Source organism: Lagenorhynchus albirostris, chromosome 1, assembly GCF_949774975.1.
Source record: "Lagenorhynchus albirostris chromosome 1, mLagAlb1.1, whole genome shotgun sequence".
NCBI classification, from domain to species: domain Eukaryota; kingdom Metazoa; phylum Chordata; class Mammalia; order Artiodactyla; family Delphinidae; genus Lagenorhynchus; species Lagenorhynchus albirostris.
The window spans coordinates 84,992,728-85,017,901 of NC_083095.1; the positions used below are offsets into that span (position 1 = coordinate 84,992,728).

The 25,174-nt window shown below is 41.8% G+C and overlaps 2 protein-coding genes across 25 annotated transcripts in view; one reads left to right on the forward strand and one right to left on the reverse strand.

Annotated features, from left to right (window-relative positions):
- The window catches only part of NUSAP1 (nucleolar and spindle associated protein 1), a 66,188-nt gene extending 61,235 nt beyond the window's left edge, over window positions 1-4,953 (forward strand). For all 21 annotated transcript variants that reach the window (XM_060147577.1, XM_060147611.1, XM_060147687.1 and 18 more), the window contains 2 exons: window positions 2,832-2,940; window positions 4,020-4,953. In XM_060147577.1, the coding sequence (XP_060003560.1) occupies window positions 2,832-2,940; window positions 4,020-4,116 (206 nt within the window). In that variant the 3' untranslated portion in view covers window positions 4,117-4,953. The remainder of the gene's footprint in view (window positions 1-2,831; window positions 2,941-4,019) is intronic.
- NDUFAF1 (NADH:ubiquinone oxidoreductase complex assembly factor 1) lies at window positions 551-22,642 on the reverse strand. 4 transcript variants are annotated; one of them, XM_060147759.1, is made up of 7 exons: window positions 22,499-22,637; window positions 17,552-18,204; window positions 13,703-13,896; window positions 7,705-7,779; window positions 6,958-7,203; window positions 6,531-6,567; window positions 551-673 (listed from the first exon to the last, which is right to left on the reverse strand). In XM_060147759.1, exons 2-5 carry the CDS (start codon window positions 18,125-18,127, stop codon window positions 7,149-7,151), a joined length of 900 nt encoding a protein of 299 aa, XP_060003742.1. In that variant the 5' UTR covers window positions 18,128-18,204; window positions 22,499-22,637; the 3' UTR covers window positions 551-673; window positions 6,531-6,567; window positions 6,958-7,148. The 4 variants fall into 4 exon arrangements, with proteins under 4 accessions (XP_060003742.1, XP_060003724.1, XP_060003753.1 ...); XM_060147741.1 differs by having other exon boundaries at window positions 13,711-13,896; window positions 22,499-22,632; XM_060147750.1 differs by lacking the exon at window positions 551-673 and adding an exon at window positions 2,440-2,836 and having other exon boundaries at window positions 13,711-13,896; window positions 22,499-22,632.
- Window positions 22,643-25,174: the final 2,532 nt, after the last annotated feature.

A 25,174-nucleotide genomic window follows, 5' to 3' on the forward strand; every position in this document is an offset into this window, starting at 1 on the left:
ATTGATTCACTTACATTTTTATTAAGCAAAGACAACTTCTAATCAGTGTTACTACAAAGTATTAATAAAACTTCAGCCAAAATCAAGAAACTTGGAAGTTAGGCTGTGGGTAAATGAATGTTTTCTTTATAGTTTTTAAAGGATCCCAAGCTGAGAATCACTGGTCAAACAATCTGGGACATTTATTGGCCAGATGTCGCTCTTGGGGATATATTAAAGTATCTTTACATCCATTTAAAACGTCAGTACTTAATGTGATCTGTCAGTGCTTCTGGAATTACTTTAAAACAAAACCTTCCTATAAGAATCATGTAACAGTGTTTATTTTTAAATTACTAATGTTAATGAAACAAATATAATGAAAATGTAAGTCTTTTTTTTTATAGATTTATTTTATTTTTGGCTGCATTGGGTCTTCGTTGCTTCGCATGGGCTTTCTCTAGTTGCGGTGCACAGGCTTCTCATTGTGGTGGCTTCTCTTGTTGCGGAGCGCAGACTCTAGGTGCGCGGGCTTCAGTAGTTGTGGCTCGCGGGCTCTTAGAGCGCAGGCTCAGTAGTTGTGATGCACGGGCTTAGTTGCTCCGCAGCATGTAGGATCTTCCCAGACCAGGGCTCGAACCTGTGTCCCCTACATTGGCAGGCGGATTCTTAACCACTGTGCCACCAGGGAAGCCTAAAAATGTAAGCCTTATTTAGAGGTAACAATCAAACTGAACCGTGGTTTAAGAAAACTTCTCCCACCCATTTTTCCTCCCCAAGTTTTCCCATCTGTGGCAACGGCAACTCTCTCCTGAGTGTCGGGGCAGAAGCCTAGGAGTCACCTTTGGTTCCTCACTCTCTCTCAGACCCCATATCCAGTCTATCAGCTAGTCCTTTCAACTCCATCTTTGAAATTGATCTTTAATCTGACCACTCTTCATCCCTCCACTTTGACTCCCTTTGGTCCAAGTCACATCATCTTACCTGGGCTTCTACAAAAGCCTCTTTGCCCCACTACAACTTTAAAAACAAATCAGAGCACATCACTGCTTGCTCAGAACCTCCTAAGGTTTCCTGTCTCTCTCCCACCCTCATTTCATTGCCTCCTCCCTTCCCTGACTCTGTGTCAACCACACTGGTGTTTCAGCTCCTCAAACACTGAAACACCACCCCTCCTCCAGGTCTTTGAACTTGTTATCCCTCTGCTCCACCTGGAACACTATTCACACTGATCTTTGCACAGCTTGCTCCCTTGTTTTAATGGGGCATCCACTCAACTGTCAGCAACCGAGAAAGGTCTTCCCTGCCCACCCACCCACCTGCACTCTTTATTCCTCACCTTGTTTTACATTTCTCCATAGCACATAGCACCACCTGGTGTTATCTTACTTGACTACTGTCTACCTCTACCACTGGAAATGTAATCCCAAGAGAGCAAGGATTTTTTTTTTTTTTTTTTTGAGAGCAAGGATTTTTGACCACTTGGTTCACTGCTATGTCCCTAGCACCTAGAATAGTCCCTGGCACATACCAGGTACTCAAAAAGTATTTGTTATGGGAATGACTGATCACCACTAACTTCTACTGATGGTAAAAAAAACCTGGTTGAGAGCTTCATCTGTGCTTGTTATTTTATATCCTAGACAAGTCACTTAATTCCTTTATGGAAGGGAAAATAAATAAGTACTACTTCAGTGGTTACTGAAAGGATCAAATGATATAGCAGGTGTGAAAGTCCTTTCTATAAAATGGTAAACACTGCAAATGGTAATCTTTGGTACTCAGAAGTAGGTCAAACTATACAAATAAAGTAATATATAAACATCTGGAAATTTGGTCACAGTTCTAAAGCCAACAAAATATTCCCACTTGTTGCATTCCAAATACATTTTAATAGGTAACAATAATGATAAACTGCACAGATGAAATACTACTTTAATATTAAACATTCCTATGCAACGTTGGGATAAACTACTTAGTTGTATGGCTTCTTTTAATGTGCTGTGTCATGGGATTCAGTATTAAAGTTTTTTTTGTTTTTTTAAGATTTTTTTCTGGCTTTTCAAGGATTAAAAAGTAGAAGACACTTATTTTTAGAGGAAAAAAATGTAATGTCTATCTGTGGAATATTAAATTGAAATTAATAGAATTATACTGGCAGATTTCTTTAAAAACAAAGTATGGGGCTTCCCTGGTGGCGCAGTGGTTGAGAGTCTGCCTGCCGATGCAGGGGACACGGGTTCGTGCCCCAGTCTGGGAAGATCCCACGTGCCACGGAGCGGCTGGGCCCGTGAGCCACAGCCACTGAGCCTGCGCGTCCGGAGCCTGTGCTCCACGACAGGAGAGGCCACAACAGTGAGAGGCCCGCATACCGCAAAAAGAAAAACAACAAAAAAACCAAAGTATGAATGTTGACAGCAAGCAGGTAGCCACAGATGAAGAGAAAATTAGGAATATAAATACAGGAATCTTTTCATTTATTTATTTATGGCTGTATTGGGTCTTCACTGCTGCGCACGGGCTTTCTCTAGTTGCGGTGAGCGGGGGCTACTCTTTGTTGCGATGCATTGGCTTCTCGTTGCGGTGGCTTCTCTTGTTGCGGAGAATGGGCTCTAGGAGCGCAGGCTTCAGTAGTTGTGGAACACGGGCTCAGTAGTTGTGGTTCGCGGGCTCTAGAGCGCAGGCTCAGTAGTTGTGGCACACAGGCTTAGTTGCTCCGCGGCATGTGGGATCTTCCCAGGCCAGGGCTCGACCCATGTCCCCTGCATTGGCAGGCGGATTCTTAACCACTGCGCCACCAGGGAAGTCCCAAGAATCTTCTTAAATCTGTCTCTGTCTCTGTTCTAAACTAGGAAAACTGAAACCATGGGGACAATCTAAAGAAAACAGTTCTCTGAATGAACATGTCAACAGAGTAAGCTTACACAAGAAAAGTTATAAACAGCCTCATCGCCAGACCAGGTAAGTACATAATTATCCAGTTCTAACTCTTTTAATTTTGAAAGACTGTATATAAAAGCAGAGTCTCTGAGGGATAGAGTCACAGTAATAGTGGTGTTTAAGAAGAGGGTAGAAGTGGAATCATATACAGAACTTAATAAAAGTACATGTACCTAGGCAATACCACAGTGGGTTCTAATTCAGTAGGTTTGAGATGGGACCCATGTATCTGCATTGTTTGCAAAGCTCTGCAGGTGATTCAGAAGAGGACCTGGTTCACAGCACTGCTCTTACATGACCTATCTGCCCAAACAATGCACCTGGATGTCCCTCCAGATACCAATCCAGGTGCCCAGGGCACCTAAGGATGCACATAAATTTCACACTCCCAGGGAAACCAGGCTTTCTAGGCTTCAGGGCTCTACACAGGGGGAAACCCCAGGATGATCCTTAGAGGCTTCTTTCTGTGTGGAAACCAAGTTAACACCAGAGTCTGACCTGGGCTGCAGCTGGTCCTGGTTTGGCCGATTCCCTGTGTGACACCCTCCTGACACCGGGTTAACTACCATTTGACTTGCCAGCTACCACCAAGACCTTACTATTTGCTATTAAAATCATTATCATGATTCTGGGCCTTTTTTTTCTCTTAATTCCTTCTCCCCAAAATCATAGTGGTTTAAGTCAGAGATCCTGATTCCAATTTTAGCACTTTTATTAGACAGTGTGATTTTGAGGTCGACCTTTGACTTCCACAGGTACAGGTTTCTCATTTAAAACAAACTAAAAAAAACTACAGGGGTTGGATTCGATCTCCAAGGTGTCTTCTGCTTCCAATTCCATGCTTGATTTTAGAATGCTGCCTTAACATTAAAAACAACAACCCCCCCCCCCCAAGTTCTAGCCTTTTAACACAACAGTGACTTACAGGTGTGGCTTCCATCACAGAGACCACTGGACAGAGCACAATGTCCTGTAAGAGTGTGCTTTACACAAGTGTGCTGGATGTCATTTTAAGTTTGGACATTAGTCTAACAATAGGTGCTTTGAAGTGGTCTGTTTGGAGCTTCACTAGAGCCTAACGTATACCTATCCCTCCTTAGGGAGGAGCAACGGAAGAAACATGAGCAAGAACGAAAGGAGAAGAAAGCAAAGGTTCTGGGAGTTCGAAGGGGCCTCATTATGGCTGAACATTCATAATTTAATATCCCGTAAATATTCCTTTTCTCTGAACCCTCTTTTGTAAATATTTCTGTACTGTCCTCTCACTTTAGCCAAAAGACCTTTTTCTGCTCTTCACTTTGTTCGTATATATGTAGTGTCTGTGGCTTCTTCACGTTTTACCCCTGAAAAGACATTACTACCTTTAAAGCTCTCAAATTCTTTTGAAATAGTTTTTACCTAAGCCCCTGTACAACTAACTCAGGTTTCTAAAAAGACCCATCCTGTAGATTCTTGACCTAGATTTTTAAGGTCAAGTTCCCTCTGCTGGCTCTAATAACAGAACTTCAGTCCTCTTCTAGGCAAAAGCACTTACCTGATGGTAGCTAATTATACTACAGACTTTAGTAGAAATTGAACAATAACAAGTTATGAATAGGGTAAGCTGTGAAAGGCCACCTCTTCATCCTCTAGAGAACCTAGTAGTCTTACCGAAACTGTGGGCCATATGGGTTTATAAGGCGTCAATATTTTATCTATGTGAAATGTTTCATTTAAGCTTCTATGTACCTCTTTCAGATCACTTCATGTAATTGTCAGTTACATCTCTTTTTTTTTTTTTTCCCTCAATATATTCTTAAAAACAAAACTCTAGCTCATTCTAGCCTGGCTTATTTAGAAATATACAGGGTCATATTGAAATTTGAGGATTGTTGCTTTAAGGATTACTATATGCTCTGTCAAACTTATACATCTTACTCAATTTATGGAAAAGACTAGAGTTGCTTAGTATCATATTCATGTCTGTTGCACCCGAATGGAGCTTCCGAGTTTTGTACTGCTTAAAATTTTCATAAATAAAATTTTTTCTCATGGGGGGTAGATTCATTCTTTGTAAATATAATTGGTTTCTAAAATTTAGTTGACCAGCCAAGACTAACAAGAGTTGACTTGTACTCTTTGTGTATCCTTTCTTGACCGTCCACTCCCCACTCCTAGAAGAAATGACTATGTCCTTTTGTATTTTCACAGCACCTGTCAGATTCTGTTATACTTATTGTTATACGTATATGGGCCCACAGAACATGGCATACTCCTGGGTGCTTAATAAACTCAGATTTTGCTATCAAGAGGCAGAGATCAGATCAATCAGGAAATCTGTGTCAAATACACTGCTACTGGGAAGGTGAAACGATATAACCACTTTGGAAAACAGTTTGGTAGTTTCTTTAAAAAATTTAAATGTACATCCACCATATGACCCAGCAATTCTCCTAAGAAATGAAAACATATGTCCACACCAAAACTTGTGTCTGCAAATATTTACAGCAGTATTATTCACAGTAGCCAAAAAGTGGAGAAAAATCCAGCTGTCCCATCAATGGATGGATTTAAAAAATATGCACTAAAAAAATGAAATACTGATAAACACGCTACACCATGGATGAACCTCAAAAACATTATGCTAAGTGAAAAGCAAGACACAAAAGATCATATATGATTCTATTTATATGAAATATCCAGAGAAGATAAACCTATAGCAAAAGTAGATTCGTAATTGGGCTGAGAGTGGGAATGAAGAGTAACTGCAAAGAGGCACTGAGGTTTCTTTCTAGGCTGACGGAAATTTCGTACAATTAGTTCATGTAAAGACAGACTGCAGAATTCTGGGCATTCCCTGGCAGTCCAGTGGTAAACATTTGGCGCTTTCACTGCCGTGGTCCTGGGTTCAATCCCCGGTCAGGGAACTAAGAACCAGCAAGCCATGCGACACGGCCAAAAAAAAAAAAAAAGACTGCACAATTCTGTAAATAAACTAAAAAATCATTGAATTGTATACTTAAAACAGATGAACTTTATGTTTTGTAAATTATACCTCAATAAAGCTGAAAAACATAATTACATGAAAACATACAAAATAGGTATTTAGGCCAAGATGGATGGGAAAGCTATCAGCCTTTGTGTATTCTCTTATTTTAAACTTGGCTCTCGTTGGGTACTCTGGCTATATCATATAGTTTCCTACTTCTTCCTCTAAGATGACAAGAATTGATCAGTTTAAACTGTGTTAATCAGGGTCTTATTTTTGGTATATGCAATCTCTAATACTAAAAACGACTGGGGAAGCCTTGGGGACATTAGTCTATAAAGTAAGAACTGGTAAGGATCATGCATCTTTGGAGAACCAGCTATGCAGGTGTTATGGACTGCATGCTTGTGTCCGTTCCCTGCCCCCGCCCCCTGCCCAATTCATATACTGAAATCCTAATTCCAAATGTGACTTGGTACTTTGAGGTATACTTGGAGGCCTTTGGGAGGTAATTAGGTCAGGCAGGTGGCACCCTCATGATGGGGTTAGTGCTATTTATATGAAGAGAAAGAGACTAGAACTTGTTCTCTCCATGTGAGGATACAGTAAGAAGGCAGCTGTCTACAAGCCAAGAAGCACTCACCAGACACCAGGTATCCTGGACTTCCCAGCGTCCAGAACTGTAAGAAATACATATGTGTTTTGTTTAAGCCACCTAGTCTATAGTCATTTGTTATAGCAGCTTGGGCAGACTAAAACAGGTATCTTTTCCCAGTGACTACTACAGCACCTTAATATTCTTCAACAGTCTCCTATCCTGATAGATTAGAAAACAGAAGAAACCTATAAGGAATAGAATGGTAGAGGGCCATAAACAGTCACCACAGAGACTCCCTGCTTTGGAAACCACCTACTTATATAGGAACTGTTGCTAATAGGAATCATTCTAACCAAAAACAGTTATTTACATAGTACCTCTGCATCAGTACTTGATTCTTTAAGTTAAGGTACAGCTCAGATCCTGGTCCCTCTTAGCAGCAGCATTTAGCTATGTTTTAGGGAATACATACCCGCCATTGTTTGGATGCCATTAAAGAAGTACTTTATTTTTTTCATCGTGGATTCTACTACCCTTAGTTTAGTAACACAGAAATACTACATGATCTCTATTTAAAAAGTCTTGGATTAAGCTCTGGAGAATTTTCATAGGCAAATTCTTCTGTGTGGGCTGGATCAGTAAATACTCCAATAAAATCTATTTCTAGGAAGAATGGACCATCCACTTTATCAGCCAGGGTGAATCCGATAGAAGAGATCTAAATTTAAAATAGAGAAATTGATCAAAATCTCGTATGCTGATGTTGTTTCTGGAGTTTTAAAATTCCGTACTATCAGCCCTTAGCAAGTATACGATAGTTTTCATGTGCCGTAGCCAATTAGAGGAAGTACAAGACTGCTTTTCTTTCCACATTCTACTTCTCTCTTTAAAGTAGTGCCAGTTAAGACTAGTAAGTACAACGTGGATGTCTAATGGAGGTTCCTTGAAGCTCTCCTGAACTCTAATACTCTTATTTTAAAGCTAAAATAAAATGTAGGCACGCTGAAAGGAGGACCATACTGAAATTCCTCCAGGATGGGGGTTAAGCTCACAGGATAGCTCTGAGTCAGCATCTGTCTAGGTATAATAGGAGTATACTTAAATAGGAATTTTCATCTTTCATTTGCCAGCCTTCAAAAATGGACTGAACTCATCCTCACAGGAGTTCTGTTTCACTAAAGATAATATAGTTCTGAGTGAAAATACAGGAAAATGTTACCTTGTCAAGCAGAAGCTGGTACTGGGCATCCCGGATTCTTCCTCGATTAGAGAAGAAAAATTTGGAGAAAGGAATCTGAAAGAAGAAACCATTGACTTCAGATCTGACATGCAAGCAACGGAGACATCTGTTTAGAACTGCAATGATAAAATAATAACGGTTTAAATTGAATTTTAAAATTATCTAATATGTGAAGTTATAACAAGTGGCTAGTCATTTGGATCACAGAAAAAAAAAATTTTTTTAATGAAATAACCTAAGTACTAGAAGAAAACAGGTGAAAACCTTTCTAAGCCAGGAGTCCCAAAGGAAAAAATGACAGAGAACAATTATAACTTTCTGATGGCAAAAACTAGTATCCTAAACACAAAACTTTTACAAATAACTAAGAAAAAGATTAAACAACCCAGTAGAAAAATGGGGATGGGAGAAATAGGCACATCTGTATACTGCTGGTAGGAGTGCAAATTAGTCCAACTCTTTTAGAGAGCAGCAGCTAGCAACTGTGGTAGGCAGGATTCTAAGATGACCCCCAAGATTTCCACCTAGTGGAAATCACCTTCTTCCAGGGATTCAAACACAAATCTCAGTGCTGCTGTGAAGGGACTCTCCCGAAGTCTGGTCCCAAATCAGTTGACCTTAATATAGGGAAGATTATCCTCTGTAGGTCTGACTTAATCACTTGAGCCCATAAAAGTTCCTGGTAAAAGAGGTCAGAAGAATGAGAGGGATTCAAAGGGGAAGGTCAAGGGGATCCTCCACTGCTGGCTTTGAAGATGGAGGGAGCTAAATGGTAAGGAATGTGGACAGCTTCTAGGAGCTGAGAGTGACTCCCAGCTGACAACCAGTAAAGAAACCAAGACATCATTACAATCACAGGAACTAAATCTGGCCAATAACCAGAGTGAGCTTGGCAGTGGATTCTTCCCCAGAGCCTCTGAAAAGAAGTACAGCCCAGATGACACCTTGATTTCAGCCTTAGAAAGCCCTGAGCATTGAACCTGGCCACAGGGTGTCCCAAACCATGACTTACAGAACTGTGCGAAGTTTGTGGTAATTTTTTATGTAACAATAGGAAACTAACACAGCAATATCTAGCAAAATTTGAAATGCCGTAACTTGATCTGACGGTTTCACTTTTAGGAATTTATATTACAGATAAACTTTGACAAACACATAAAGATACAGCTTTTTCTAATTAAAAAAAAGGTAAAATAGGGGAATAGTTCAATAAATTATAGTGCAACCATACAACTGAATACTATGCAGCTATTTTAAAAAATGAAGTAGATCTATACATGATGCTGTGGGAAGACCTCCACAATATATTAGTAGTAAAAAAGTAAGAGATAAACAAAATCTATAGTATAAATATCATTTATGTTATTAAATACAACTTTTTTCTTGGCCACACTGTGTGGCTTGCAGGATGTTAGTTCCCTGACCAGGGATTGAACCTGGGCGCTGGCAGTGAAAGCCCCAAGTCCTAACCACTGGACCACCAGTGAATTTCCCCTAAAAACAAATTTTTTAAATGCCTAAAAAAAAACTAATAAAAAATTTACTATAGCAGGGCTTCCCTGGTGGCGCAGTGGTTGAGAGTCCGCCTGGCGATGCAGGGGACACGGGTTCGTGCCCCGGTCCAGGAAGATCCCACATGCCACGGAGCGTCTGGGCCCGTAAGCCATGGCCGCTGAGCCTGCGCGTCCGGAGCCTGTGCTCCGCAACGGGAGAAGCCACGACAGCGAGAGGCCCGCGTACCACAAAAAAAAAAAAAAAAAAAATTTACTATAGCAAGTGGGAACAACCCAAGTATCTATCAATAAGGACTAGTTCAATCAGCTAGATATCCATATAACAGAAAATACCAAACAAAATAACAAAGAATGAAAAATAATTCCGTGTAGTGATATGGAAGCTCTCCAGGATCTAAATTTTAAAAATATAAACTGGCACAGAAGACACATAAAGTATGCTATATTTTTTGAGTAAAAAAAGGGAGAAAATAAGTGTACGTGTATATATACTTGCTTATATTTGCTTAAAAAAACTAAATCTATGGAAGAAATTAATAAATGTGGTTACCTATAGGGGGTGAGGGCAAAAAGGGTGGAGAGAGAACTGAGTGGGAGTGAGACTTTTTTGTACATCTTTTTATATTATTTTGATTTTTGAGCCAAAAAATAAAAATGAGTTAAAAAATAAAATGTACTGTTCAGATTATCACCAAAAACACTTGCTGACATAAAAGCAAACTCAATTCAAAGCTCATTTAATAAAGCACCACTGCACAAGATCATGTTCCTCACATAGCAAATCCAAGTGCAGTCAACATCCTCAGTTCATGGGCTCCCTTCATTTCTGTTACACAAACCTGAAAGGGACCCTGCACCCCCAGCCTCCAGTCAGTTCCTCATTTTTGCATCCTGGTTGGGCACTTCATCTACCTCATTATTCAAAATATATTTTGGAAACAGAATCAATACTACCTGCTCACCATTCAAGGAGCATGTGTCACCCACCCCACTGGCCTTTTGTCTTTTTGTCATGTAATTTGCTAAGGCCACTGTCCACATCAAGGGAATTTTTTAGCCTGGAAAAAAAATGAAGCTAAGAAGAAGCATTAAATTGTACAGCTTGCATAAAAAGAAAAGGATCAACAGTTGTTTTCTCTCTACAGATGACAGAAAACTAGCATGCATAATTTTTCCATCATTTTCCTCTGTTTTCTTTCTCTAAGCATAGTAAATATTTGAGCATCTCACTTCTATTTACTAAAGGAGAATTATTCATGAAGACATGGACAGCAATGAATAACATTTAATTTTTAAAAATCTCTTCCCTGGGACTTCCCTGGTGGCACAGTGGTTAAGAATCTGCCTACCAATGCAGGGGACATGGATTCGAGCCCTGGTCCAGGAAGATCCCACATGGCACCTAGCAACTAAGCCCGTGCGCCACAACTGCTGAGCCTGCGCTCTAGAGCCCACGAGCCACAACTACTGAGGCCTGTGTGCCTAGAGCCTGTGCTCTGCAACAAAAGAAGCCACTGCAATGAGAAGCCCGTGAACTGCAACGAAGAGTAGCCCCCGTGTGCTGCAACTAGAGAAAGCCCACGTGCAGCAATGAAGACCCAACACAGCCATAAATAAATAAATTTATTAAAAAGATAAAAATAAAAATCTCTTCCCCAACACTTCCTTTAATAATTTAAAGAGGGACTTCCCTGGTGGCGCAGTGGTTATGAATCCGCCTGCCAATGCAGGGGACGCAGGTTCAATCCTCGGTCCAGGAAGATCCCACATGCCATGGAGCAGCCAAGCCTGTGTGCCATAACTACTGAGCCAGCGCGCTAGAGCCCACAAGCCACAACTACTGAGCCCGCATGCCACAACTACTGAAGCCCACGTGCCTAGAGCCCACGCTCCACAACAAGAGAAGCTACCGCAATGAGAAGCCCATGCACCTCAACAAAGAGTAGCCCCCTCTCGCTGCAACTAGAGAAAGCCTGCGTGCAGCAACTAAGACCCAACACAGCCAAAAATAAAATTTTAAAGTAATAATAATAACTTAAGGAAAGATGTTGCAAACAACTATCATTTCCAGCCAAAGATTAGAACTACATGTATTTTCAGGAAAGAAAGTAATAAGTAATTGTCAATGATTATACTGGCAAATAATTTGGCAATGTGCATCAAAGGCCTTAAAAATGTACATATCATTTATTCTAGGAATTTTATTTCCAGAAATACATCTAAGAAAATATTTAAGGATATTTACCTCAGAGTTTGGTATAAGAGTGAAAAACTCTGAAAACAATCTAAATGTACAACAATAGAGGATGGATTAAGTAAATTGTGTCTATTTACATAATATCATGCAGATATCAAAAATGATGTAGAAATATATTTCAACAGAAAGTTGTATATAAAATTCAGTTCAGTGAACAATGTATGTTATAAAATAGCACTGGCACAATACAATTCTTGTAAAAAAAAAAAGTGTAAATAGAAAAGTCTGAAGGTGCATACTAAAATAAAAATAGTATTTTACCTCTGGGTAGTGGTACCACAAGATTTTTTTCCTTTTCTGCATTTTCTAAATTTTCTATAATGAGATACTTGTTTTGTTTAGTAATTTGTTATAAGTATTATTTATATACAAGCGTTACATACATAATAATTTTTTGGTTATACATCTGTATTAGTGTATAAATATGTATCTATTATATGCTAGGCATTGCACTGTTCTAGGTGCAGGGGAAACAGCTATGAAGGATACAGACAAAGTCCCTGCTCTCAGAACTTACAGAATTTATGTTCCAGAGGAGCCTGGTAGAGAGTGACAATAAACAAATAGACAAGTGAATGAAAAAGATAATTGAATGAATGAAATAGACAAGTGAATGAAAAAGATAATTTTACTTAGTGATAAGTTCTATGAAAAAATTAAACAGGATGTTGTTATTGGGTGAGAAGGTGCAACTCTAGCTAGAAGGATCAGGAAAGGCCTCTCAGAGGTGGCTTTGGAGCTGAGAGGTAAATAATAGGAAAGAGGAAGCAGGTGAAGACGTGGGAGAAGAGCACGCCCACAGATACAGCATGAAATACAAAGGCTCTGAGACAGAAGTAGTTTGTTGGGTTTGACACACACAAAAGGGGCCAGTATGGAGGAGGGAGGGGGGAGGACAGACTGAAGATGAAGACAGGGGTCTGCTACTGTAGGCCCCGTAGGCCATGTTAAAGAGTTTGGACTGTATTCTAATAAGGGGAGACCACTGGAGGGTTTTAAGCATGTGAGTGATGTAATCTGAACTATGCTTTAGAAAGATCACTCTGGCTGCTGTGTGCAGAGTGGACTTTAGCAGGCAAGAAGACAAAGAAGGATATCAATAAAGAAGCTCTTGTAGTAGTCCAAAGGCCTGGACTAGGGTGAGATTGGAAGAGATGGCTAGAAATGGTCAGATTCTAGGTGTATTCTGGAAGGATAGGTGAGCGAATTTGTTAAAAGACTAGATGCGGTGTGGGGGAGAAAGGGATCCAGGATGAACCCTTAGGTTTAAGTATGAGCAAAATGGGGACTTTCTTTTGAATTTATGGATTACAAACCTTCAGAAGGCAGAAGAAAAGAATGGGCACCTGATTTTGCCCTCACTCCCTGAATTTCCACTATTTTCCTCCTGATTAACATTTTTTACCTTCTAAAAGTTTTTTCTCCCTACAAAATAAGATTGCCTTATATTACCAAGACATAAACAAAACCAAAAATGTTGATAACTGTAAAGTATGAAGTATTTATTCCTCTTAAGGGAGCCTTTCTGCTCAGCTAGGGACACTAGCTTAGTACAGTTGCCTGGAAGAGATGATATGGCCAGAACTTAAGAAGAAATACCTATAGTACTGATAATTGTGCACAGGGCAGAGATGGACCCATGACTCAGCATGGACCTGGCCACATCCTTATCAAAAATATTTACTGGTCAGTAAGCTAACATTTATATTAATAAAAGAAAAAGTCGGACTTCCCTGGTGGCATAGTGGTGAAGAATCCGCCTGCCAATGCAGGGGACACAGGTTTGATCCCTGGTCTGGGAAGATTCCACATGCCACAGAGCAACTAAGCCCATGCACCACAACTACTGAGCCTGTGCTCTAGGGCCCGCCTGCGGCAACTATTGAGCCCACGTGCTGCAACTACTGAAGCCTGCACACTTAGAGCCCATGCTCCGCAACAAGAGAAGGCACTGCAGTGAGAAGCCTGCGCACGGCAACAAAGAGTAGCCCCTGCTCGCCACACCTAGAGAAAGCCCATGCGCAGTAACGAAGACCCAACGCAGCCAAAAAATAAAAAAGTCAATTATGTAAATCTTGCCCTTAGGTCCTCTTCCTTCTTTCCTTTCCCACACTGTCCAAGAGAAATTAATAAGAAAAAAAAAAAACTACAATGTAACCATGATCTCATAAGACCTCATTTTCATACACAGTAAATAAAGACTTACGCTGTTACCTTGACTTCCTGCCAGTAGGGCCCCCCACGGGTGAACATGAAGTAACTGTACATCTGATCCTTCCTCTGGATTATATCCGTGTCCTCCCTGATATTCACCATCCAAGGTCGACCATCCCCACGGACACGAAGATACAGAGTGTTGAACTGGGACCAATCATAAAACCTCTTCCTCTCAAAAGGGCCCTAAGGTATAGAAAGGAAAGTTAATTTCACCTCATTTTCCACTAGCAAAATGTGAGTCATCACCTTTTACAGCATCAAAAGGATCAACAAGCCATTTTTCTGCTTTTTTCTGCTTCCTACCACGGTAAGGAGGCAGATAAATCTGGTGATTCTTATTTTAGTACAAAATACTGACCTAGTTAAATGTTTCTAAGGTAATGGTCAAGACCTGATTGGCCCAGGACAGTGTTTACATGGGGTAGACACTCACTTGTGTCACTGAACGGAAATGAATTACTGTATGTACTTTCTTTCCCAGGGCCTAGGAAGCAATGGCTTCTGACTGGGCCATTTTATGACAACTGCCCTCCCATAAATCAGAAAACTATGAAAGACCTCAAGTTTTAAAACTGGTATTTTTTTTACAACACCTACCATCCATTGAAAATATACATTAATCACTCTGCATGCATAATTTAATCCTCACAACAGCCCTGAGATAGGTACTATCATTGTACTCCATTTTATAGATGAAGAAACTGAGCACTCAGCCAGTAAGTGGTAGGTCCAGTGCTATTTCACTCCAAAATCTATGTTCTTAACAACTACCTAAATTGTCTCTGAAAGTAGAACGTAGTGTTAATTTCCAAAGGTGTCTGTTTACAGCAATCTCAGAGCTAATCGGATTTCAAGAATAACAGTGCTCAGATACGAACTATTACTTACTAGTCATGTAATTTTAGACAAGCTACTAAATCTCCCCAAGCCTGTTTCCTCAGCTGTAAAACTGGGATGGTTATACCTTACAAGATTGATGTGGGGAATAAAAGGGATAATGTATATAAAGTAATTAGCACAAGGACTGGCAGGGTAACTTAATAAATGTTATTGACTACTTTCATTATTCCACAGTACATCATAGAATTATTTTCTACTGTGGGCTGACCAAATCCATTCTGTGGATTTTCAGGGCCTGAAAAACAAAATCTTGTACACATAGTTTATTACCTCTGAAAGAACATGAACCTTTCTTTTTCATCATTATCTGGAGAGAGGGAGCCTAATACTATTCCTATCATTTGCCTTTCTCCTTAAAACACCATAACCAAGGGACTTCCCTGGTGGTCCAGTGGCTAAGACTCCGCAATCCCAGTGCAGGGGGCCCAGGTTCGATCCCTGGTCAGGGAACTAGATCCTGCATGCAGCAACTAAGAGTTCTCGTACTGCAACTAAAGATCCCACATGCCGCAACAAAGATCCCGCTTGCTGCAACTAAGACCTGGCACAGCATGCATGCATGCATGCATGCATGCATGCATGAATGAATAAGTAAATATTAAAAAAAAAAAAAGGGCACCACAACCAAGCAAACACCCATGGGCTGTGGCCACAGCCGGGCACGGGAACGTGTCCAGAGCAGCCCTGAAACACCTGATCAGCATTGCAAAAAGCAACAGGCTGGTGGCAAGACAGAGGAGCTGACCTAAGTAGCCTTGGAAAATCGTGTTCTGACTGGAAACCAAAAGGCTAAAGACAAAAGAAACTATACATAAACATTGTACTGTAGTTGGTAAAGTTGTTTCTCACAGGGTTATGGGTTAGAAATTCTGAAACTGCTTTATTTATTTAATTTCCGGCTGCGTTGGGTCTTCGCCGCTGTGTGCAGGCTTTCTCTAGTTGCAGCGAGCGGGGGCTACTCTTCGTTGTGGTGCATGGGCTTCTCACTGCAGTGGCTTCTCCTGTTGCGGAGCACAGGCTCTAGGCGTGCAGGCTTCAATAGTTGCGGCACGCAGGCTCAGTAGTTGTGGCTCACGGGCTCTAGAGCGCAGGCTCAGTAGTTGTGGCGCACAGGTTTAGCTGCTCTGTGGCATGTGGCATCTTCCCGAACCAGGGCTCAAACCCATGTCCCCCGCATTGGCAGGCAGATTCTTAACCGCTGTGCCACGAGGGAAGCCCTGAAACTGCTTTACATGTACTCTTGGGTCGAATTAATAAATGTATAGTAAGTGGTGGGAGACAGGCTTCACACCGTTACAGAAGTTATCAATAAACAAGAGGAAGGAAGCTAGAATAAATCATGTGGTACCGGATTAGAGTCAAAACATCAGTATGAACTCATACTTAGCTTAATATAGATATAGAAATAGTTACAGATGTGTTGTTTCCATGAGTTGGTATGCATACATATATTTCCTAGCTGTGTCCACTGAGAGGTCCTAGAAATAGTGTCAATCCAGAAGCAACAAGCATACTCAGCATCCAGATCTTGGTTTCCAACTCCATCTTCCAAAAAAAAAAGAACCAGGGCTCCTTTGAGAAATGGCTAATTCTAGGGTTGGAACAGAGGAAATACAAGATGAGCTTACAGCACCTCGTAGTGCCAAAAAGTGCTCAAAAACACAGAAGGATGGGGGCATGTCAAAGGGACACGGCCAACCTGAAAGAGCTCCCAGTGGCCAAAGCTGGAACAATCTGAGCAACAAAATAAATAACATAGTATTGGATTATAACCCAAAGTGTGAGTCCATACTAAATGACTGAATAAATAAATAAATGTGGGAGAAGAAACAAATCTTCCTTTCTGAAAAATCCCAAATAATTTATGTAAATACTACCCCTTCCAGGAGCTAGAACTTAATCCCACACCCTACCCCATGCCTTGAATGCAGGGTACACTTAGTGACTTGTTTCCAAAGAACAGAATATGGAGGGAAAAAAAAAAAAGTAACTTAACAATGGAGTAATCTGGCAAATACTACCTTGAACAGGTGATCAAGGTTAACACATCAGTGATAAGTCATGCTACTAGCATGTACCCTAATACGATGAGAAGGGTACTTCAACTCTGTGCTGTTCTTCCTAAAAACCCAGAAAACCCAAGTCTAACCAGGAGGGAAAAAAATCAGAAAATCCCAAATTGAGGATCATTCTGCAAAATACCTGACCAGTATTTCTCAAATCCTCATGAAAAATAAGGAAAGACTAAGAAATAAGGAAAGACTAAGTAACAGACTAAGGAGACATGACAACTAGATGTAATGTAATGTATCCTGGCTGGGATACTGAAACAGAATAAAAGATATTATGGAAAAACTGGTGAAATCCAAATAGAGTCTGGAATTAGTTAACAGTAACGCAGCAATGTTGGCTTCTCAGTTGTGGCAAATGTACCAAGTGATGTAAGATGGTAACAACTGGAGAAGCTGGGTGAGGGACACACAGGAACTCTCAGTACCATCTTTGCAATTTTTCTGTAATACCAAAAATATTCTAAAATTTAAAAGTTTACGTTAAAAAAAAAAACGAAAACCCCGGCTGACCCTACTTCCACTCTAAGGAACCCCCAGCCATTAGAGGGTCTACAGCCTATGTTAGAGGAGATATAAATCTCCCCAGATCATCGTTTAAATATCTAACCTCTCAGGGCTCCTCAAACATAAGCATGCCCCACCCTGGCCCCAAGTGATGGCCAGAAACATGTAACCTCTCTTCAGGAACCACTTCCCCCTTGTGCTTATGAAACTTTACACTTGTGCCCAGCAGTTATTTAACCCCATACACAAGATGAGATGCCAGCTGTTTTCATTTACAGAAAAAAAACTGTCTGCAATAGTTCATGCTACAATGAAGTTCACCTCAGTTCACTAGAAAACTGCAGCTCCTGGGTCTCACGTACCGTTGGAATCTTGGATATCATTGCACAGTATCCACTTCGGCCACTCTCCCCGTCCTGGGGTGCCTCAGAGCTCAGAGTTCCATACAGCAGTGCACTTTGGTTACTCCTGCCCATTTTCAGGAACACTTCACTTCTGCCACCAATTGTCTTATCAGAAGTCACTATCCACTTATCCAAATCTTCTTTGCTGCGGAACTGCCAGACAACCTTGGCTTGTTCCATCAAGACCTCATGCAGTGGGCGGCCTTCAGGCCCTATCCAATGATTCACAATATCATCCTTCAAACGCCTAAAATGGTCCTTTATTTCTTCTTTAATTGCTTTATCAAAACTAACTTCAGGCTTGTCCTCAGGAGAAGTTATATCCAAATCAACTTCTCTCTGGTGATGTCCTTCCAAATTCCCTTCAGTCTTCCTCTGAGAAGAGGCTTTGCCAGGAGCAGCCACTGGTTTCTCAAGACTGCTGGAACAATAATCTGCAAAGCGAGTACTCAAAAATGGACAAGAGGCAACACTTGGCTTCGGGCATTTTCTGAGAATATAAGTGCCATTCAGCAATTTATGCACCAAAGCCATGATTAAAAGAAAATCAAAATGTAAATTTTTCCCTGGCCTACCAGGGAAAGAAGCTTCAGCAAATAGCCCAATTCCACCTATAATAAAAGAGACAGTGAAGAGTTACCAGTATAGCCAATGAATGCATCATAATTTCAAATTCAACATGGATCATGTACTATGAAATTCATGAACTTATTTTCTAATTCTATGAACACTTACCCAGGGCCTACTATGAGCAGAAGAATGTTTACACTGTACATAATACATCCCACTGCCTTGTGAAAAAATGCCAAGATGAACAGAAACACAGGCCCCTTCATGGAGTTAATGATCAACCCCCAAATAATTCAAGTATGTGCTTCAAAAGGTTGTCAATTTTAAAGCAAATTTTTATGCCGGATTTTTAAAGAAATAATTGGTTCCTAAAATAAAATATTCAACTGTCAGTAATTCACTCCAGGATCTAGGCTAACCAACATTTTAGCACTTCATCTATAAAAAGAAGAGACTACAGTTCACATTGTATATGGAGTCAGAGGCCTGGACTTCACACCTAGAACTGTTTACCCTCAGGTAAAGCAGTTGATCTTTTGAGGCCATTTCCTCGGGGGAATGGATGTGCTAACACCTCCCCTACCTACCTTAAGGGATTCTTCTATAGATCAGATGGAATAATGGCTATAAAAGGTTTCTCTGATCCAGTAAGTCTGACAAGATCCCCAAGATTCTTCATGTCTAAGAAGCTCCTAGTCTAAGGCCCACACTTTGAGTAACAAGGCTCTGACTATCAGCCACTATCTGATCTCCTCAAAGACAGAACCTAAACAATAGTAGCAATAATACCATTACATTTAAATGCCATTCTTAGTATTTTTAAGTCACCCTGACAAATATCTCATTTAATCCACATAAGCCTGCTGTAAGACAAGTCAGGTAGTTATCTCCTTTCACAAGGAACTAGACACCAACAGGTGAAGTAACTTGCCTAAGATTACAATGCTAATCAGTATGGAAGCTAGCACTAGAACCCTGGCCTTAAATCCTTCCATTAGTTACTGCTGCCTCTCCCTATGTTAACCATTAGTAATATAACTTCCATAGCTCTACTGAAATAACAACTTTGCTCTTGCAGCAACATTCAATGACTGCTGGCAGGAAGTGCTGCAAGAACCAGGAAGGCTAAAGAGTCCCCTCTCCTACTTATTCCAGCTACCCCGAAAATGAAATAAAATACAGAATGCTGACTTCATCATCTTTCTCCTTTGTCTTTCTCTCACCAGAGACCAGGAGAGAGAAAAATCAAAAAAAACAAAAAATCACCCACTAGTCAGAACACAGTACTGAGTGAGAAACTAGATGGAATGCTGAAAACTTAAAAAAAAAAAGCTTCAAAAATGCCCAAATTCAACAATTCAGCTCAGTCGCCTGAGAGTCTACATCAAAATGGCACCCAGACCACTCTATCTACAACACAGGACTGGTCGTCTTTCCAGACTGCCCCTCCTCCCTCACTCCCCACATCAGGTGGCTCACCACCTTCTCTCTCTTAAATCACTGCACTCCAGGCTTGCACCCAGACCTCCACCTTATCCCACCACTCAGCATCTAGAGGGCCTAATACACAAAACTGATTGTTTTCTCTGATTAAAACTCTTCAGAGGGGGTTTCCCTGGTGGCGCAGTGGTTGGAAGCCCGCCTGCCGATGCAGGGGACACGGGTTCGTGCCCCGGTCTGGGAAGATCCCACATGCCGCGGAGTGGCTGGGCCCGTGAGCCATGGCTGCTGAGCCTGCGCATCCGGAGCCTGTGCCCCGCAACGGGAGAGGCCACAACAGTGAGAGGCCCGCGTACCGCAAAAAAATAAAAAAACTCTTCAGAGGCTCTCATGATCTTCAGAATAAAACTCGACTTTCTCCATGGGGTCTGTAAGACCCCTCCAGATCTGGCCTCTGCTCATTTCTCCAATCTCCCCTCTAATCACATCCTACTCTGCTCTAACCACAGAGAACACCTGTGGTCTAACAAGTGCCACCTAGTACCCCCTTTCTGGGCTTCATGCCTTGGCAGATTGCTGCTCCTAGGCCAAAAATGCCCTCTACTGATTTCTGCTGGCTGATTTATCCTTTGGGACTCAGCTTGGGCATCCATTACCTCCTCCAAGAACCCTTAATTACTCAACTCCACCAAGACCTTTTGATGTGTTGCATCCTGGGCTTACACTTTCCCTGCTACAGTTTATTGACAGTTCCCTTGTCAGTCTCCCCTGCCAGACTGGAAGTGTCTTGAGGGGAGAGACTATCTTCATTGTGGTACTTCCAGCAACCAGGATGGTGCCAGACATGCAGGAGGCTTCTAATATTTGTTGAACAAATAATATCTCCACATTTCTCCACCACTACCACCAGTCTTGGTGCAGGGTTTTATTGTTTCTTACCAGAACTACTGTAATTCCCCTAACAAAGGGCTTCTCAAATGTTAAAGTGCCTATGAATCATCTGGGAATTTTGTTAAAGTGCAGATTCTGATTTAGTAGGTGTAGGATGGGGCCTGAGATTCTTTATTTCTAACGAGCCACCAGATGTTGCCCTTAAAGTTGGCACCGAGAACACCCTTTAGGATTTAGTAAGGTCCTAACTCAGATCTCCTCCTCCTCTCCCAATCCAACCTTTGCCTGGCAACAAAGGGGATTTTTCTAAATATGATGGCACTCCCCTTATTCAGCAATTCCCTCCAGAAATTCAAACTCCTAAAATGGTACACAAGGCCCTCCAAAATGTGCCCAACTCCCTGGCCTAACTTCTCCTCACTTCCATGGGCAATAAATACCCTCAGCTCTATTAATTATACTAACTATAATCATGTCTGAACACACACACAAAAAAACATTGCTCAAAAACCACAAAAGTGAGGCTTCCCTGGTGGCGCAGTGGTTGAGAGTCCGCCTGCCGATGCAGGAGACACGGGTTCGTACCCCAGTCCTGGAAGATCCCACATGCCGTGGAGCGGCTGGGCTCATGAGCCATAGCCGCTGAGCCTGCGCGTCCGGAGCCTGTGCTCCACAACGGGAGAGGCCACAACAGTGAGAGGCCCGCGTACCGCAAAAAAAAAAAAAAAAAAAAAAAAAAAAACCACAAAAGTGACCAAACATTCTACTATCCTGGCTAATATGAGTGACTGCCATACACTGACCAGTCATAGCATTAGCCTCACTCTAGATAGATAAGATTCTCTCCTAATTATAGAATTGCCTCCACCTCCTCAATACTTTCCCCTAAATCACCTAACACAAACCTAAGTCCAACAATAAATCCCTTCTAACACCCTCTTACTGAGAAGCCCCATGGTTTCCCATAGCATGTGTTCTTTCTCACTACAAGAGTAATAAGCCTAACTTCAACTACAAGCATGTTCCTGGTGGCCTCTGATTGGAGGGCACTGACCTTGCTCTTCCTCCATATTCTTATGAGAACCTATGCATACATCTCACAGCCCTTACAAACTATTAGAATCTTGCTTTTTTTTTTGTCTACCTAACTAGCCTGACTTTAATCCTGGACTATGGCTTAAACATAACTGATACACAATGTTTGCTAAAATAAATGAAAACCGTGCAAACAGTATGTTTTCACATGGACTAAAAAATAGAAGGGAACCAGGAAAAATAACAACAGTTGATCTCACGTCCTGGAATCATAGGTAATATCTAAATTTCCCTCACTGACTTCTTTAAACGATTTTACCTCTACATATGCAGGAATTTGGAAAATAAATGATAAGCCTATAAAATGGAATTTGTACAATCATAAACACGATTTTCGTTAACACCATGCTTAGGCTACACTACTGAGTGGCAAATGAGGAGGAATCAAAATGCATATACACTAACACTACAACTATAAAAACGTACGCACAAAAAGATTTGGGGGTAAAAAAGAAGAAGGCTTAAAGTCGTGTGTAGGATGATGGGATTATAAGTAATATTATTCACCCTATTTTCCAACCCTTCAGTAATGCTGTCACTTCTCTAATAATATAACTTTAATTATGTGTTTTGTTTCATACTTTTACTAATAAACACAAAGTCAAAATCATTAACTGGATGATCCCGGGCGGAAGTTGGTGAGTTTTCAGAGCAACGTAACCCACGCAGCTGAGAGCAGTATTAGTGAAGATTGTACATCCAGAGTTTACTATGTGCCAGAAACTGTCCTGGGTGTATTTTCGTTAACTCCTCACAACAACCGTGAGAAAGGTACTATTATTATTCCACTTACTGAGCAAATTAAATTACTCCCGGTCATACAACTAGTAAGTGGCAAAACCAACCCTAGAGCCCCGGTGTTTAGTCAGGGAGCAGTCGGGACCGTGCCACAGCCCCCTCACCCCTCACCTGCTAGGGCCGTGGGGCCCTCACAAGCCCCGGTCGCTCCAACTCCCGGCTGGCGTTCACTGGCCTCTCCTGCCGACGCCTCAGAGTGACTTCCGCCCGAGGCCGGCTTTTCCTGACCGAGTTCTCCACGTCTCTGTAGGGCCGTCTGCTTTTCCAGGCCGGCGGGAAACCAGGCCTGATGACACAAGTTCCGGCCGGGTGCAGAGGCCGGGGAAGAGTAATGAGGCTACCGGACCCCGGCGAACTGAGGTTTTTGGTGGACTAGCTTCCCAAAAGTCTCCCCCACCCCCACCCCCTCATCTCTTCTGCCCTGTGTGAGAAAGTGGGGCGAATATAGAGAAGCTGTTCGCCTCTCCTTCCTGCATCCCGCCTTCAGACTGCAAACTCCATCCCGTATCTTTCAAGTAGGACCCAGATATTGCTAACATCCTTCGCCCCCAAGGAGCCAGGGTCCACTCCTGCTCCATCCCACCATAGCCGCCCAAGAGCTGTACACGGCCTCAGAGGACTGGTTCTGCTGGAATTGCCCCTGCGGAATCTCTGGAGACCCAGCGCAAACTTGGACAGCAAACCGTCCTACCCTCCCTTCCCCAATCCAGCCCCGTGGGGTCGCCCACTCCGCAGGGTTTCGATTGTATCTTGAGCACACCTCTGTTTGAGCACTTTCAACATTGTAACTTAATTATTTATTCACTTCTCACTTCCTCCGCCATACTGTGAGCTTCTTGGGTCCAGAAGGTGCTCTTCTTCCTGTCCCCAGCACCTAGCATAATGCTAGCAGGAATTAAGTGCTCAGCATGAATTTGAATGAATTGTAACCGCTGGCACTTGAACACCGTTCTCCAGGGTTCCAAGACCTCACCAAATACAATTGCCTTTTCCACGTTTCCTCCATCACCCTTTTCCACACCATCACCTCTTCCTTCTTTAAATTCTGCTTAGACTTCACTAGACTCTATACTTGCCTTGTTCTCCTACCTCCTTGAACCTTTTCTAGCTGCCTACTTTACTGACTCTTCTTTCTCCTCCCACAACCTTAAATGCGCGTTCTCTCCAAAGCCCAGCAGACTATGGCCTTCCTCTTTTCTAGTTTCAGATATGAGTTATCTGCAGACAATCAGATAATCTCTTCCCCTAAACACCAGCATATATTTCCAATTTCTTGATAGCAGTTTCAGTTGTGGGATATACACTAGCATCTCAAATGTGATTTGTTTAAAACAGAACGTATCACATTTACCCATATTAACTCCTCTTCTCATCCTCCCTATTTCTGTAAATGCCTGCATCCTTCTAAGCTGAAGATTCTTGGCTATCCTTGGCTTCTCTCCTTGAAACCTCCTCTCACTGACCTTAAATCCTGTTTGTTTGTTCTGTTTTGTTTTGTTGCCGTCTTTGATATTTCACTCCTTCTTTCCAAATCAAGTGAAACCCCAATAGTTATTGACCTATGCAATTTACATTCAATCTGCTTCTGGACACAACAGTTTGTCTATTTTCATTTAAAAATCACCCAGAGATAAACATAAAATTCCTTTGGCCTCCAGACGTGCCACTGCATCAATTCTAAACCCTCCATAATCTCCTAATCCATCTATACTACTCATACTTATCCTCAATTTCTCATCTGTATGGCCAGGACACTCAAGCTCTCTGCACAGACCCTACCACAAGTCCCTGCTTCACTCACATGACTATCCAATCCTCTTAAGTATAGGGTTAATTAGCCCCTGGTAACTGATGAGCCCCACCTGACGTCAACCCCCACCCCGCCCCAGTCAATGGTAGCCTCCTTCTCCCCACAACTATCAAAGATTGTTGCTATGTTCTGTCTGCCGCCCTTGGTGGGGTGTCACTCCAGGACCTTTTGCTTCAGACCTCCTATCCAATAATCCCTTGATGTCTCTGTCACTGTTTCCAGGCTCTTTCTTCTCTTTGGAGCTGGGCCTGTGGGGTGCAGCCCAACATCATCCCAGGTGTTACCTGCCTAAACCACACTCATTCCTCCTCATAATGGAGTTAATGTTTTCTCTGCTCAGTATTCCTCTTTTCCGCATCCCACACGTTTGATCTCAAGTGTCTACATGACTTCCCCATCCCCATGCCCTGACTTCAGCTGACTGGTCCAGTGGTAGAAACCTGGTCAGTACTGGGCCAATCGGTTATTACCAGGGACTTTCTGAACTAAAACTGGAAAAAAGAGCTTTTAACCCCTGGTGGTTCCGGTGGAGCTCCTGAGCAGCCTGGGGATATTGTGAAGAAAATTGGTTTATGGAAAGAGAAAATAAAATCAAGGTGCTAAGAGAAATGGAAGGATAAAAGAAGATCCAGTCAGCATGTATATTGCTAGTTCTAGAGGCCCAGCTGCATGGTTGTTTAGTCTTTTCCTTGACTTCTAAGCACCAATACATTTTTTTACCTAAATTTATCTGAGTTGGGTTTCTATCACTTGCAACCAATAGGTCTTAATTGATACATAGAATCCACCTTTTAAGAACACACCTTAAATTCCATGTTCTCCTTAAAAACTTGCCCTAATGCCTCCATCTCAAAATGATTGCTCTCCTTCTGACATCCTATAATATTTATTCTTTATGCTGTAACACTGGCAATTACTTGTGTTCAAGTGAAAACTAGATTACAAACATGACTAAACTGCTTTTTCATTGTTTTACG